We start from the raw sequence: 17482 nt of genomic DNA, 5'->3' as shown, positions 1-17482 counted from the left end.
ATGGAACTTCGCACATTTCCAAAGATCTGTTGAAGATCTGAGTGAAGACTGGAGCGAGCTGGTCCGCGCAGACTTTGAGGCAGGATGGGGACACATGGTCCGGGCCTGCCGCTTTGTTAATCTTCTGTTGTTTGAAGATGCGTCTCACATCCTGTTCATGGATGGTTAACGCACAAGTCAGAGGTGTGTTTGTGGTCGCGGGTGCGGCCGGGTGGGTGTGTGGTGTGAAACTATCCTTTTCAAATCTGCAGTAGAAGGTATTCAAGTCGTTGGCTAGTGTGCTATTATTGTTCTCAGCTTGGGGGGATCGTCGCTTGTAATTAGTCAGCGATTGGAATGCATGCCAGACTGATTTAGAGTCGTTTGTGCTAAACTGTTTTTCCAACTTTGCTGCATAGATCCTCTTTGCAATGTTAATTTCTTTAGTAAGCTGGTTTCTAGCTCGATTATACAGGGCCCTGTCCCCGCTCTGATATGCGTCCTCCTTAGCTTGGCGGAGCTGCTTAAGTTTAGCAGTGAACCACAGCTTGTTGTGCGAAATGATTTTGTTGGTACACAAACCTCTTCACAGAAACTGATATAGGATGTGATAGTATCCGTATATTCATCCAGGCTGCCAGCTGAATTTTCAAAGACACTCCAGTCTGTGCAGTCTAAACAGCTTTGAATTTCCATCTTTGCTTCATTGGTCCACTTTGACTGTTTTCACTGTAGGCTTCGCACATTTAAGTTCTTGCCTGTACGTCGGTATTCAGTGAATTAAGCAGTGATCAGACGAGCCCAGGGCTGCACGAGGTATAGCACGGTATGCGTTTTTTTTACCGTAGTGTAGCAGTGGTCTAAAGTATTATTTTCCCTGGTAGGACAGTCGATGTGCTGCTTGTATTTAGGGAGTTCGTGGTTGAGTTTAGCTTTGTTAAAGTCCCCGAGAATAATGAGGTGTGAGTCCGGGTGTTTTTTTTCAATTTCGTTGACTTGTTCGGCGAGCGTTAGCAATGCGGCGTTTGTGTTAGCTTGAGGCGTAATATAGACTCCAGCCAGTATGAACGATGCAAACTCACGTGGCGAGTAGAATGGTTTACAGTTTAAGAATAGCGACTCCAAATGCGGGCTGCAGTGTGTGCTGAGCACCGTGACGTCCGTACACCATTTTTCGTTGATATGGAGGCATATCCCGCCGCCCTTTGTTTTCCCCGATGATTCCATGTCGCGGTCCGCTCGATGAATGTTGAAGCCGGGAAGCATGACGGCGCCATCGGGTACAGCGTCGCAAAGCTAGGTCTCCGTGAACCACATGGCCGCGGAACGTCCGAAGTCTTTACTGGTCTTTAACAGAAGATGAAGCTCGTCCATTTTGTTGGGTAGGGAGCGTACATTCGCGAGGTGGATCGACGAGAACGCCAATCTGTGTCCTCACTTGCGGAGTTTCACCTGAATGCCGGCTCATTTCCCTCTGTGGCGCCGCTTCCTTCTCCATGTGCCGAAAACCGCGGACGCCGCTCCGGTGAGTAACTCGGGGAAAAAACTGAGCGGATATTCGAAAGTTGGGGACAGAAAGTCCGGAGTAGCCTCCTTGATGGTTAGCAGTTCTCCCCTTGTGTAAGTGAGTCGTGTAAGGTCTCCAAAGACGGACGAAAAACACAAAAACAAAGACAATACTAGAGAGCGCGTTACCGAGGCGACCACACTGGTAGGCGCCATCTTGTGGAGGCTAGCGACTGTTTGTGCTTTGGTTGCAACACTTGAAGAGTCTTATTGCCTTTTGCTTTTCAATGATATACTGTAACTAGTACATGTGGAGCTCGCCTGCGCTACAAGAAAGTGTTGCTCCAGAAAACCGTTGTCTTCTATTCCAATCGCTAGATTATATATATGGTGGTTCACTTTTTATCCATGATTTGTATGCGCTACTGTAGCTTGCATCTGTTTTGCATTATTCCCGTGCTTTGACATGGTGAATCGTTCAAAGACATCACAACTTTCTACTACTTATGCTGACGTTTTCTTTTTTCCGTGAAATCTTGTTTGGTTGCTGGATCCAAAAGTGCAATTTAGCAGCAGTAACTCAGGGGAGCAGGTCTTAGCGAATGGCCAATTAAGCACCACCGCACACTGAGTGATGCAACTGAATGCGACTGAACTTGACAATTGTGAAAAAAAATACAGTCAACGACTCACATTCTCCCGCCAGGCGATTCACCCTCGCACACATGTAAACCAACTCGCTGCATTGGAAAATCAGCGTTATCAGGAAAGGTGGCACATACAGTATACTACTATTTTTCTTATTTTTTATTTTTTTATTGAACCACAAACAACATGGCGCAATTGTCAAGGAAGACATGGATTGTGCTGGCCGAGTAGTTATAATAATACAAAGAAAGGAAACCACCTAGAATTAAAGTGGATATTTGAGAGGGTCTTTGCTCAATTCATTGACTGCAGGCCTGCATTTTGGCGACAGAGACTCTCCGTGCTTCTCTTTTTCAGTCACAAGTACATATTGCTGCCGTTAAGCGGAATCCTCGCATTTCCAATACCACCACTTTTCAAGAAACGGGCGTTGAGCCATTAAAATTGCATTGTCAAAGAGAGCAAGCCATTTTCAACACTTTAGAATGTTCAGTAATTTGTAAAAATAACAGACCCACAGGCGGCATGGTGGCCGACTGGTTATAGCGTCTGCCTCACAGTTCTGAGGACTGGTGGTCAATCCCCGGCCCCGCCTGTGTGGAGTTTGCATCTTCTCCCCATGCCTGCGTGGGTTTTCCCCAGGCACTCCGGTTTCCTCCCACATCCCAAAAACATGCATGGTAGGTTAATTGAAGTCTTTAAATTACCCCTAGGTGTGAATGTGAGTGTGAATGGTTGTTTGTTTATGTGTCCCCTGCGATTGGCTGGCAACCAGTTCAGGGTTCGCCCGAAGATAGCTGGGATAGGCTCCAGCACTCCCGCGACGATTTTAAAGTTAAGTGGCTCAGAAAATGGATGGATGGATGGATGGATGGATGGATGGAACAGACCCACATGGGATTAACCAAATTTGGATTATAAAACTAGTTGTGTGTTATTATAAAACAACATATACTGGATTGGTACGGCTTGATGATGGCTGGCTTTTTAGCCACAGGTACATGTGAAATTATTTAGTTTTCAAATAGTTTTTGATGTTTAGTATCCTTTGTGTTTTTGTTTGTCCACCTTGTGAGAAGCGGCTTTGGGTTGCGTGAAAGGTGCTCTATAAATCCAAGTTATTATCTAGAAATCCAAGTTATTATCCATCCATCTATCTATTTTCTGTGCCGCTTATCCTCACTAGGGTGTACTGGCAGCTATTTCAGCTAACTCTGCGCGAGGCGTGGTACACCCTGGACTGGTCGCCTGTAGACAAACAATCATTCGCTCTTACATTCACACTTATGGACAATTTAGAGTCTTCAATTGACCTAATATCATGTTTTTGGAATGTGGGAGCAAACGGGAGCACCTGGAGAAACCCCATGCAGGGCCGGGAGAACATGCAAACTCCACACACGGGAGGCTGGATTTGAACCCAGGTCCTCAGAACTGTGAGGCAGATGTGCTAACAAGCCGGCCACCGTGGTGCCCCAAAGTTGTTGTTGTTGGTATTATTATTATTAGTATTAAGTAGTATTATTGTAAATCCCAATTTCTATATAATGTATATATTGTTTTGGTTTACCCTGGCGGTGCCGGCTGCATCTCACTTAATATCCGGAAACATTTGTTTTTGTTGTGAAAACGCATGCGATATGACATGGCATGTTTGATGCGGTGTTACACCTGCAAAATTGTTCACCTGGAATTAAAATTTAGAATCGCAGCAAAACAAGTGGCCGGCTATCGACCACACATGACTAGTGGCAGAACATGCACACTCTACAAAGGTTTTTTGGCGTTCGGCCATGTCGCTCAGTGTGTGGCTGGCCCAAGTGACCCCTATTTCACCTTAAAACTAAAAAGGCTCACCATCACATTTAAAACCCACTCAGCACTCACAAGCATGCACAAGGAACGATGTAGAAGCCTGTGTGCACACACAACGGGGCTGTGTGTCATGGAAGAGTTCAGGGTGCCATTGTTTTGTGTGGGCACTCAGTTGGAGCATTGTGGCACTCAGCTGCACACTGGCACTGGTTTAGAAACATTCATACAGTGACATACACATGCACATCAACACAGTTACTTATTGTATTTGCATGGAAAGATGTTGTACATGAGCAGCGATACACAAAATAATTGTCTATTAAATAGGCACACATGCACAAACAAAAACATTGCGATACAGTTCACTCAGTATGGATTTTAAAGTTTGGAGATGTATTTGTGTTGAGCACTAAGTATACTCATATTAAAAATAGACCTATTGACTTTTACACCAAGTCTTACAGTGGTAATTAATCTATGTGCTGTTTAAAAAATATTCTGCTGATTTGTTTTGCTTTTAATGGCTATACTTAAAAGAGTTGTATGAAATGACACTACTAGTGGTTCCTCTTTGTGTGCATATACAGTGCCGTGAAAAAGCATTTGCCCCTCTTCCCAAATTCTTTTTTAGTTTCCCCACTTTAAATTTTAAGATCATCAAACAAATGTAACTATCAGACAACGATAACCCAAATATAAAATGCAAAAATGATTTTATTCATTAAGGGAAAAAAAACATCTACCTCCCCTGCCTGAAAAAGTCATCGCCCCCTTGTTTTACTCATGAATTAACTGTGGCTCACTTTTTGGGGGAAAGCTGAGTTTATTTTAATTGACCACACCCAAGACTACACTCAGACCTGTTCAATCACATAAATAGAACCTGTCTACGAAAATGAAGTCGGGTAAAAGATCTCAAAAACAAATAAGAATAAGAAAAATAAGACGTAATTGTAAATATATCAGTATGGAAAGGGTTACAAAGCCATTTCTAAAGCTTTACGACTCCAGTGAACCACGTTGAGAGTTATTACAAACAAATGTAGAAACATTTTTATAGTGGTGAACCTTCCCTGGAGTGGCCGGCCTCCAGAAATTACCCCAAGAGCATGATGACCATTCATCCAGAAGGTCACAAAAGAACAAAAAAAATATCTAAAGAAATTCAGACCTTCCTTGCCTCAGTTAAGGTCAGTGTTGATGACTCAAAAATAAGGAGAGTAGGCAAAAAATGTCATCCATGGCAGACTTCCAAGGTGAAAACCACTACTGACCAAAAAGAACATGAACATCTTACTTTTGTTTTTCTCTCTTTATACATAAACACACACACACACACACACAAAACCTTCTGCATTTCAGAAAAAGAACATATACCAACAGTTAAACATGATGGTGGTAGTGTGATGGTCTTGGGCTGCATTGGTCCTTCAGGAGCTGGGCGACTTGCTGTGATTGATGGAACCATGAATTCTGCTCTTCACCAGAGAATTCTGAAGGATAATGTTCAGCCATCAGTTTGTGACCTCAAGTTGAAGTGCACTTGGGTTCTGCAGAAGGACACCGATCCAAAACATATCAACAAGTCAACTTCTTAATTGCTTAAGAAAAGAAAAACAATAAAAGGTTTTGGAGTGGCCTAGTCTAAGTACGGACTTGAAACCGATTGAAATGCTGTGGTATGACCTTAAAAAGGCCATTCATGGTCCAAAACACTCCATTGTTGCTGAATTAAAACAATTCTGCAAGGTAGAATGGGCCAAAATATCTCCACAGAGTAGTCTAAGTCTCATTGCTAGTCATCGAAAAAGCTTGATTTCAGTTGTTGCTGCTGAGGGTGGCCCAACCAGTTATTTAGGTTTCGGGCAATTACTTTTTTACACCGGGCCAGGTAGCTTTGAATAGTTTTTCCTAAATAAATAAAATTTAAAAACTGCAGTTTATGTTTACTTCTGTTATCTTTGTCTGATATTTACACTACATTTGTTTGATCATCATAAATATTAAGGTGACGAAACTATGCCAAAAAAAAAAAAAAAAAAAAAAAAAGAATTTCCATGGCACTGTATATAGCTTAGAATTCTATTTGACAAAGTCATGTGCTTAACAGTCTTTAAATTTAAGTAACTGACTAGAGATATTTCCCCTGTGCTTTTTTTAGCAGGGCATATCTACTTTTTTCTGTCCGGTAGTGCTTTTTTTCTTATCTGACATCATCAGTGAGTTGACATTGTATTTGCTTGACTATTTTAATCTAGAAACAGTTGTACCCCCAAGGAAATTGGTGACAATTCACTACTAAATCAACTATTCACTACTAAATGAACTCTGAATCGACTCAGAGGATCCAATATCTGCAGGAGCTAACTCAATCCATAGATATTTCTGCTTCCTTTATACTTAGTCTTTATTAAACTGGTTTATGGATTGGTGAAAATGTGGTCACAATGAATACATGCGCACAATTACCCATCAAACAAGCCAAAAATCACATTAACGCATTAAACCCTTGCTGTTTCACTGCTCATGCTCACAGGTGGCGAAGGATGTGTCCATCCGTCTCCACAGTCAGCTGGACAGTGGAGAGAAGAAGAGGGCCCGTCTGGAGGAGGAGAATGAGGAACTCAGAGTCCAACTCCAGGATTTGGAGGTTGCCAAACAAGTCTTGCAGCAGGAGATTGACAAGGTAGGACATGATTAGGGCTGTCACTATTGAATCTTTTTAGAATCGATTATCCTGTAGATATTTCATCGAGTAGTGAAGTACAGGAAGTCCTCGATTTACGAACGAGTTCCGTTCCTACGCTGGCGACGTAACCCGAATTTCCGCGTAAATCGGATTTCACCGTTAAAGTCGAAATTTACGTCGAAATACTTCTGTTACAGATATTGTCCCATGTGAATGTGACAGCAAGCTCAGTGTGTGTGTGGGCGTGTGCGTCGATGTGTGAGTGAGACGGGACTGTGAAGGAGGAAGGAGTGCGCGCAGGTGCGAGTGTGTACAGTGGCAAGTGTAGTGACGGTGACCGAGGAAGAGTAGGGATTAGCGGAGGACCCGTTGACGTTGAGTGTGCAGAGGAGCTAATAAAGCCATTAACGCAGCAAATCGGTGCTTCGTGCCTTTATTGTTGCCGCCACCCAGCTCAGCTGTGCAACGAGAGAAGGGAGTTAACCCCGAGGAGGACAACCTCGGCACTGTAGAAGGCTTCTCCCCTGCGTCTCCCGACCACGGTCAGGTGACCGTAGCAGGAAAGGTTAACACTTCGTATAAATAAACTAAAATACATTAAAATAAAAAAATAAGATGCTGTACTTACCATTACTGCGTGTGAAAAAAGGAGGGTGAAAAAGGCAAAAATACTCCCAGCACACAAACACAGACAAGTACTATGCACTAACTAAGCAGAAACACTATGGGCTGGGGACAAAATGGCGGACGAGGTATGGGTGTCGTAAAGTCGAAACATCGTAGGTCGAGTACGTCATAACTCGAGGACTTTCTGTACTTTTTCACTACTAACATGCATTTTATTCTCATTCATGAGGGCTGGATTTCTATCCTTAAACTGCCTATGTTTGTTCTGTGTATGGTATAAACCAGGTGTGTCAAACTCATTTTTGTCACGAGCCACGCTGTTGTCACTTTTTCCGTTGACTGTGAAACCATGTAAATGTTTAATCACCTCATAATATTATAACATACACACAATAAATTGATGGATACCTAGTTTTGAAATCAGAAGTCAAGGATAATAGAAATCCAAAGTCTATAAAAGAAAGTCTTGGGTCAGCTACTGTACACATCGCTTGTTGACACTCCGTTCTTCCATTTTGATAGAACTCTGAAAACACAGTGTTTAAAAGGAAAGGTACAATTTGATGCCATCGCCAAGCGGAGTGAAAAACAAATTGGGCCAGCAAATAAAAAAAATAAAAAACTTTTTTTGTGTTCAGTGTTTAAAGAGTGACATAACGGCTCCCTCGTTCTGAGCACCCTGATCAGTCTCCTTTGTCTATTTTCCTCCATGTTTAATTGGGCTCAGATTTGTGGGTCACGGCTAGATGGCTGGCTGGGTAGCTGGCAGGGTATCTGGCCTGTGTTCCCTCAATAATATTGGTTGTTTGTGGACGTCTAAGAGGGGGGTCTCTGTGTTATTCATCACTCTACTCTCCAACTATTGATAGACTACTTGACTGATATAGCTGTGCAATTGGAGAAGAGACAGAAAAATCCCTTCTTGTCCTTTTCCTTCACTAATTAGATAGACCTGCAGGGTGCATGTATTGTACTTGACAAGTCATTAAATTTTACTTCCAATCTTATGCTAATAGATTTGGATGGTGACCACTTGTCGGTGGGCTCTCGACTTTAATGTGGCTTTACTGCTGATTGAATCACTTTCGTCTTTCTCACTCGTAAGTGTGCAAATTTGCGAGTATGTGACGTGCATCAGCCTTCCCTGCCTACTTTATTTACTAACAAAGACAGACAGAGTTGGTAAATATTCAGCAACTACAAGCTATACATTGGACTAATCCACTTATCTAGCCAACTAATGTTGGATGTGCTACTCGGATGACTCGCATGGCTGTTCTCGCATTGTTGAAGTTGGTGTCCCACTTTATGACATTCGTGCCAACATATTCTGTTGCTACCAATGTCAACACACCACATCCCGAAATCATGTTCAGTCGTTAATTAATTACGGCGTCACCGATAAAAGCGCCAGTTCCTAGTGTTAGTGGCTAGTGGCTAACAGCTAACTGCTAGCGGCGAGTGCTTTGAAGGTCACGACAACTGGCGGACTACTTTTCAAAGGCAGTTTAATAGGCGAAAATGCATCAACACACTTAGCTGACCGCCTGACACAGTTGCAGTTCCTAACGATCCATTTTTAACAAACGAGGCTTCCTCAAATTCCGCAGGCCAAGCGCTACAGTAGTTTCAACATCGCTTCCGGTCTGTGGATGATGACGACATGGTGACCCTTGTACGTTTATTTATTATTCCATTTAATTCTAATTCCACGATCGCAATAGTAATAAGAGTACCGTGTTTTGACTAGTGTTGGCAGTTGGTTAGTTCCCCGTGAAGTAGATGGAAGTACACTCTATTGCCAAAAGGAATCGGACACCTGCCTTGACTCACAGATGATTTTAAGTGATATCCCATTTTAAATCAATATGGTTTAATATGATGTTGGTCCCTGCGATTGGCTGGCGACCAAGTTAGAGTGTACCCCGCCTCTCGCCTGAAGATAGCTGGGATAGGCTCCAGCACACCTGCGACCCTAGTGAGGATAAGTGGTACAGAAAATGGATGGATGGATACTACAGCCAAAGAAGTGATGTTTTTACCAACGGGTCTGTTTGTTTATTTTTTGTGGACAACTTCATGTGTCTGCAATTGACAGGCGACCACTCCAGGGTGAACCCCCACTGGAAAATGGTTAGATGGAATTCCTGGCAAATTTTCACGAATCCGTTCGGCCAAGAGAGACAGTATACAGTACACTGTATCAAAGTCATGAGTGCTGCCCCCCATGCATTTTCTTCCCTCTGGTTTGATTTGATTTTTGCAATCATTTTGATATTGAAAGGAGACCCCTAGGACTGCTGATGTGAGTATGTCTTTTGCCCACATTTCCACACGCCCTCTTTCACTTCTCTTGCTCTCCGTCCTTTCTTTTCCCAGCTCCCTCTAGCACCTCTTTATTTTATGTCCACTTCTCAAATCTCTCACTCTATCTCCAAAATGTTCGATCCATTCCTGCTGTTTGGTATTGGAAGGCAGCAAGGTCATATTTGTTGGAGGGTGGGTTATAGAGTGAAGCCCGCTGATTTAGGAGGAGAGAGGAGACAAAGAAGGTGTCTGCAGTTTTTTGAGGATAAAGAAGGCTGCACAGGGTGCATCTTCTGAGAATGTTTCATCGTTTGAAGGTGAAGCAGCTTAACTGAAGGAAAAGATTGATTCAAGGTACAGAGGAGGAAAGGATGGGGCTGGGGGAGATAATGAGGTGGAGTTTGGGAGATTTGCAGTGGAGACGTGCAGAGTGATTCTGCAAGGAAATTACTGTTTAAGTCCATCACCAACACAAGGGGAAACTGTGGACGGGTAAAGGAAGAATACACAGCTGCTCGATTGGCTGGTAGAAGTGGAAGAGTTCCTCCAAGAAAGGAGTAGAGAATTGAGATGAGGTTGGAAAGAAATAGAAAGACATTACTTTTTACACGGCAAGGAGAAGGGAGACAAAAGGGGGCGGTACCAGGTGGTGTCTTTGCAGTAGGGCTTGGCCATTTTAATTAGAAAAATAATTCTTGATGATTGGAGAGAAAAGACTGCATGTCATTTAAGGGTGAGTTTTTGTCTATCCAGTTCCACTCTTTCACTCTCCTCTGCAAATGATCACTACTCAGCTGCAGGTCATTGAAGTGTCATCTTGTGTGTTTGTGCGGCGTGTATATTATTCTTTTGCCATATTCTCTCACTGTATTCCCATAATGTAATAGCCAAGAGTACCGGTACATTTGATTGATGCTTCTCACCTTCTGCTATCACCCCTTGTTTCGGAAAAGTGAGGCAGAAAAAATAAATTAAAAAGTATACCGTAATCCGTGGGTAATTGCACAACTGAGTTCAGGGTTGGCACACTATTTTTATTTTTTTTTATTGTGAAACAGTAACAGATTGCAACAAGAAAAACAAACAAACGAACATGAATTTGTATGGAATTATATGGAATAGTATGGCACACATGGTATAACCTGTCTCTTGCTCAAAGTCAGCTGAAATAGGCTACAGCTCATCTGCGACCCTAACGAGGATAAGCGGTATGGAAAATGGACTGATGAAAATTGGATGGATTGATAATATGGCACACGAACATTGTGCATGACGTCGTGCACCACCATTTTAAAGAGTATAGTTGGCAAAAAAATTGCTCATCTTTGGATGTACTGAATTGACGTCTTGCAAGAGTTGCTGATACTGTATCTTGTGGTTCAAACTGCAATGCTAACCGTACATTTATTTGGGTGTGTTTTGGAAATACATATCGTTTAACCATAATTAGCCTTTAAATCTTTAAAACAGACTGTCACCAGGAAAGTGTCAAACCTATGTCGAAGCCTGTTCTGTGCTGCTGTGACTGGCTATTCTGTATTTTAGGGTGTGTCTTAGTGCTAGAGGAGTGCATAAAACTCCCAAATAACACTTAAAAATATTTAGCTCTCGTTTTCTTCGCTTTTTTTCCTCAAAGTCCAGCGTGCAACCCATGACACCGGTGATTTTCCTCATAGTCCACAATTAAATCTGTGCATTCTCTCCTGGGGCACGTGTGTTGTTAAATGGGTCAGAGCATCAAAGCAGCTGAACTTAAACTGGCTTAAAGTGAGTGATTGATTAGAGTAAAGAAGGGCCAAACAGAATAGAATTGTATGCCTTCAAAGTATGTCACTTCCCACCAGAGAGAAATATAGATAATTGCATTAAGAAGTTTATTCAGTTTGCAATTTGAGGGCTAAAATATCAAGGCCTGTCACATTCGAAGTAAAGGTAAGATTGCTAGAAATGTTGCCAGTTTACCAAGAAATCATCGTACATTCCTAATATTTAGCATTACAGCCATACACCGTACACCGTATAGTGTTGCCTCGCTATATGGTGGTTCACCTATTGTGGAGTCAGTGCGTTGCGGATTTTTTTCCCCCTATTCGAATCACACATAATTTGCCATATCGCCTGATTTTGAGTGTATGCTGTAATTTTTTTCTGATAAAAGAAACACTTCCTATCTTACAACAGCAAATCTGTTTAAAAAAATAATAATAATAATTCATGAAAAACATGTTTGCCTTGAGGATGTTGATGGAAAAGTACAGAGAAGGTCTGAAGGAGCTACATTGTGTCTTTGTAGATCTAGAGAAAGCCTATGACAGAGTACCCAGAGAGGAACTGTGGTACTGCATGCGGAAGTCTGGAGTGGCAGGGAAGTATGTTAGAGTAATACAGGACATGTACGAGGGCAGAAGAACAGTGGTGAGGTGTGCTGTAGGTGTGACAGACGAATTTAAGGTGGAGGCGGGACTGCATCAGGGATCAGCCCTTAGCCCCTTTCTGTTTGCAGTGGTGATGGATAGGTTGACAGATGAGGTTAGACTGGAATCCCCGTGGACCATGATGTTTGCAGATGATCTTGTGATCTGCATTGAAAGCAGGGAGAGGAACAGTTAGAAAGATGGAGGCATGCACTGGAAAGCAGAGGAATGAAGATTAGCCGAAGTAAGACAGAATATATGTGCATGAATGAGAGGGGTGGTGGGGGAAGAGTGAGGCTACAGGGAGAAGAGATCGCAAGGGTGGAGGACTTTAAATACTTGGGGTCAACCGTCCAGAGCAATGGTGAGTGTGGTCAGGAAGTGAAGAAACGGGTCGAAGCAGGTTGGAACGGTTGGAGGAAGGTGTCAGGTGACAGAAAAGTCTCTGCTAGGATGAAGGGCAAAGTTTATAAAACAGTGGTGAGGCCAGCCATGATGTATGGATTCGAGACAGTGGCACTGACGAGACAACAGGAAGCAGAGCTGGAGGTGGCGGAAATGAAGATGTTGAGGTTCGCTCTAGGAGTGACCAGGTTGGATAAAATTAGAAATGAGCTCATCAGAGGGACAGCCAAGGTTCGATGTTTTGGAGACAAAGTTAGAGAGAGCAGACTTCGATGGTTTGGACACGTCCAGAGGAGAAATAATGAGTATATTGGTAGAAGGATGATGAGGCTGGAGCTGCCAGGCAAGAGAAACCAAAGAGAAGGTTTAAGGATGTCGTGAGGGAAGACATGGGGGCAGTTGGTGTTCAAGAGGAGGATGCAGGAGATAGGCTTACATGGAAAAGGATGACGCGCTGTAGCGACCCCTAAAGGGACAAGCCAAAAGGAAAAGAAGATGTTACAAGGAATAAAGAGGACATACTGTATAGTACTACTGTGTATTACTCTATGTTTGAGTTTAAAAGGTGTTTAATGTGCCCTAAAATGTAAATCTTTGTTTAGTTTCTAAATACATTCAATATGTTTAAAGATAAGTGCTGAAAACGTGCAAAGACTGAGAACAATATAATACCGAATTCTTGACATATAGTTTAAAAGGTCCCATATTTTGTCTATTTAGACCTCCATAGTGACTCTCTAACTTAGTATAAAAGTATCAATTTCATTTCAAAAAGCACCTTGGTTTTGTCATGTCAGTGTCCAGAAAAGGCCCCACGACAGCCATTTCTGTGTGACCCAGTTTTGTCTCTGCTTTGTCCATATTTAGCAAAGACCGCCCCCTTTCCTCTAATTGGTTGCCTCCATGTAGAAGACCCACTTGTGCACGTACACGTTTTTGTTATGTTGACAGCGCTGGCTCAGGAGCGGGGAGGTAGGTGGAGCTCTTGACGTAGATAAGCTCGAGAAATTTGAATGACTTGATTTCTGGCCTCTTGGTAAAAAAAATGTCTGGAACTCAGGAAAGCGTGGATGATTTTAATTCATATTTCACATGTTTACTTAGGTTAGGGTAGTATTGGGTTAATATTATTTTTATGATTATATTATATTAATAATATTGGCCCATAGAGCCAATATTATATCCCAAATACTCGAAAACGTGGTTTGGTAAAATATGGCACCTTTAAGACTCTTTTTTACCTTCTAATTCTTTCCGATTTTATGGGCGGGGCTAAAAACTATCATCATGAAGTCAAGATTTTTGGACGTATACGTTCCGTCCCTCACTATATAAACACCAAGCGCCCTAATTCCATGCAGTGGCCATTTGGCGGGATTGCCACTTCTTCATTCATAATGGGCCCAGTTCTACCAGCATAGCGTGAAGTTAGCTGTCAAAGTATGTCCACAACTCAGACAAATACATCTTCCCTAAAGTGCAATGTGTTTGGTGTTATTTGGGCTAACGTGACTCTGCCATCTGGCCCCACACGAGTTGTGTTTCGAGGCAGCAGCGAACTGCACAGGATGCGGCCCCTCAACAGCCCGACAGCGGCTAGAGTACATGGTGAACGTCTGTCAGCCACTCGAGTCTATGGAGGGACTCGTTTGTCACTCGCATCGTTGACGAGGAGGAGGGGGGTGGGGGGGGAATCCTCCGGCTGGGGCCAACGAAGGCTCCAACTTGGCAGACAGAGGCCCACACCACCACGTGCACCACGGAGTATTCTCTCCCCACCTTCCTCGTGACCAGTCACGGCTGACAAGTCCCTCCGTCAATTAACGACCTGCTGAATTTCAACGGAAACAAAGGGGCAGAATGACTCTCAGCGGCCCTCGATAGCGTGTGCTGTGGCTCGTCCCTTGCACTGCTTGCAGGCAGAGGAGCAGCCTTCTATAATAAAATCTTACAAGAGAAATTAATAATAATGCTGTGACGATATGCTCTTAGTTTGAACTAAAGAAGACATAATTGATTTTCCTCAGAGTCTACATGTACCGAACCGAAAACTGACTACAAAATCGAGATACGAACCAAACGCGCGCGCACACACACACAGAGAGAGAGAGGAAAATTGCTAGAAAGATGACAGTTAAGCAAACACAAATGCTTACTTTGTGTGTGAGTCGGGTGGGACAACATAGGAACAAGACTTTTGTTTGTTGGACACACACCAACCATGACATTTTAGATTTTCCAAACGGTCCGTAGGTGTGAGTGTGAATGGTTGCGTGTCTCTTTGTGCCCTGTGATTGGATGGCGACTGGTCCAGGGTGTGTCAAGCCTCACGCACACCCACGACCCTAGTATGCATAAAAGCGTTACAGAGAATAGTTTGGGTGGATGGATGGTTGACTTGATGGAATTTGGCTTTCAGTGCTATTTTGATGTATTGATTGTGCTGCATGAATTCTTGCCTTATCATGCAAGTGGCTGCTAAATTTGTATATTGTTGCAGCTTAGTGATAACTTAAAATGTACTGTACTGTATACCAGTTGTTTTTATCCGCACAGGAAATCTTAGCTTTTTTTGTATTGCATGTCTGTGTTCTTTAGTACATTGTAGTTGGAAGAGTCATTGGAAGATATAGAAAGAACATAATGTCACCAATCGTTTTCGTCCATTTTCCATACCGCTTATCCTCACTAGGGTCACAGGTGTGCTGTGAAGCCTATCCCAGTGAACTTTGGGCGAGAGGCGGGGTACAACCTGAACTGGTCGCCAGCCAATCCCAGGGCACATATAAACAAACAATCATTCGCACTCACATTCACACCTACGGTTTTCATGTGAAACCCCAATTGAAGCGAAAAGCTAGTTGTGGTTTGAAATACAAACAGCTTTACAGTATTTGGAGCACAAAAACAACAATGATGCAATATGTGGCTCATGCTGGAAACCAAGGGAAAATATTAGCACCATCAGACTGTCGAAAACCAAAAAATAACCATCCATCATTATCATCGTCCAAGCGGTCATTATTTAACATGGATCATTGTTTCATCATCTTAAGGTCTACACTTAATACGGCTTGTTTTTTTGTTGTTGTAGAATTATTGTTAATGGGGTTTTGTCAGCTCGATCAAATTTCCTCCCTGCAACGTTCCAAGCCACATTTTTTTTTTCATTCCCATCCCCGAAGAACCAAAAAACAACCTAATTCTTGACAAACAGACAGACATACACGCACACGGATGCACACACACAGACCTGCGTGCGAGCACACAAGTTGCTAGAAAGAGGATAGTTAAACACAAATGGGGGACGACGACAAAGAAACAAGACTTTTGTTTGTTGGACACACACAACTAACTCACAGCCACATAGTGTTGAGTTGACTACAAGATGACTAACTGTCATTTGTTGACCGATATAGCTGTTTGCTCTGTGGTGTGTGTACTGTGTGTGTGTCTTTGAGTACATGTGCGCGTGTTGTTTGTGTAAAGTTTGGGTTGCGTTTTGTGGAAGACAGAATTTTCTCTGTCTGTTTTTCCTTCCCTCTTGACTTCAGACACACACACGCACAGTAATAGATAATGCAGCCATTAAGAGATGATTGGAGTGCAGATTATCTCACCTGTGGGAGGACAGATGGGCTCATTTAAAAGGTTCCATGCTGGTTTCTCTATGGACCTATTGTGTCTGCAGAGCACGCATGCACACACACACACTAAAATGGGTTTAGTACATTTTACAGTACACCCCCTGTGCGTGAATAAAGTGATGCTCTATTGATTGTGTTAATTACAGCCAGTATAGATCCAATTTGTCTACCTTGAGACTTCATAATGTGCCTTAGTGTCGTTGGTGTGTGTGAAATTTTTAGTTCATGTAAATTTGACTGACTGAGCACTCTAATGCATGTGTGATACGAGTGTGCAGCTGCTAATCTGCACATCACGTGTGTGTGTGTGTGTGCGTTTGTGTCGGTACAAGCCAATCTGAGGCAGAGTAGGGGGGGGGGGGGTTATCGTTCCATACAATAGAAACATGGGGTAATGCCCACCATGCTGCTCACGAGGCAGGAAGCGTCTGGCAGAATGGCGTTTGCTCCGTAGACGCACACAATTTACAACTGACAAAGGGAAGGTTAACTGTATATTATGTACGCTACCCTGCGAGCTAACGAGCGGTCCGGAAAAGCTTGGAGTCTGGATGACATTTCTGTTGAAATGCTTAAAGCAGGAGGCAACGAACGTAATAAGATCCTTTTAAAACTATTTCAACACTGCTTGGACTTGCAAGTACCGGCGACATGGAAAGACGCAGAAATAATTTTTCAACATAAATCAGGCGATAAAATTGACCTAAGAAATTATCGCCCAATAAGCCTGCTCTCAACGATTTATAAAGTCTTTGCAAAGATATTGGACAAACGAATTGGAATCAAACTCAGTGAAGCACAGCCGATAGAACAAGCGGGTTTTCGTAGCGGTTTTAATACTATGGACCACATACAGACAGTTCAACAAATAATCGAATGACACAACGAGTACGAAATGCCTCTGTGTGTAGCCTTCATTGACTAAGAAAAAGCGTTTGACTCAGTCACCACCACTTCGATACTGCAGGCGCTAGTAAATCATGGGATAGAGCCGACCTATATCAACATTCGACAATCAATATACAACGATTCTTCAGGTTCAATACGAATTGATGATGAAAGAGTACGTCTTGGAAAAGGGGTCAGGCAAGGCGACAAACTGTCTCCGAAGCTATTTACAGCTTGCCTTGAAGAAATATTTAAAAAGCTCAATTGGGGAAAAAGAAGGACTAAAATTTAACAGCGCTTATTTGAGCCATCTTCGTTTTGCAGACGACATCATTTTAAGTTCACAAGCATTTTTACATTTTACAAAGCAGGATTGTTTGATCTTAGAAGAGGTCTGGCTCCTGCTCTGTTCACCCCTGCTTTGCATTTTTGTCACAGCAGCACCCCTTTTTTCTCCCCCAGATACTGAAGGTTGCTGTTTACCTCACTCCAAAAATGTACTGCAATAGTATTGGGATACCTAGCAGTAACACAGGAAGTTAAAATGAAAGAGAAAA

General features: G+C 42.8%; 1 protein-coding gene across 1 annotated transcript in view; it reads left to right on the top strand.

Moving 5' to 3' along the window:
* Nucleotides 1-17482, top strand: part of LOC133404262 (protein SOGA1-like) — a 96952-nt gene that overhangs the window by 31238 nt on the left and 48232 nt on the right. Inside the window, 1 exon segment of the mRNA XM_061679996.1 lies at nt 6485-6634. Coding sequence (XP_061535980.1) covers nt 6485-6634 — 150 coding nt within the window.

The sequence above is a fragment of the Phycodurus eques genome, chromosome 1 (assembly GCF_024500275.1).
Source record: "Phycodurus eques isolate BA_2022a chromosome 1, UOR_Pequ_1.1, whole genome shotgun sequence".
Lineage (NCBI taxonomy): Eukaryota > Metazoa > Chordata > Actinopteri > Syngnathiformes > Syngnathidae > Phycodurus > Phycodurus eques.
Note: the sequence above shows the minus strand (reverse complement) of the source record. Positions and strands in the feature narration are given on the sequence as shown.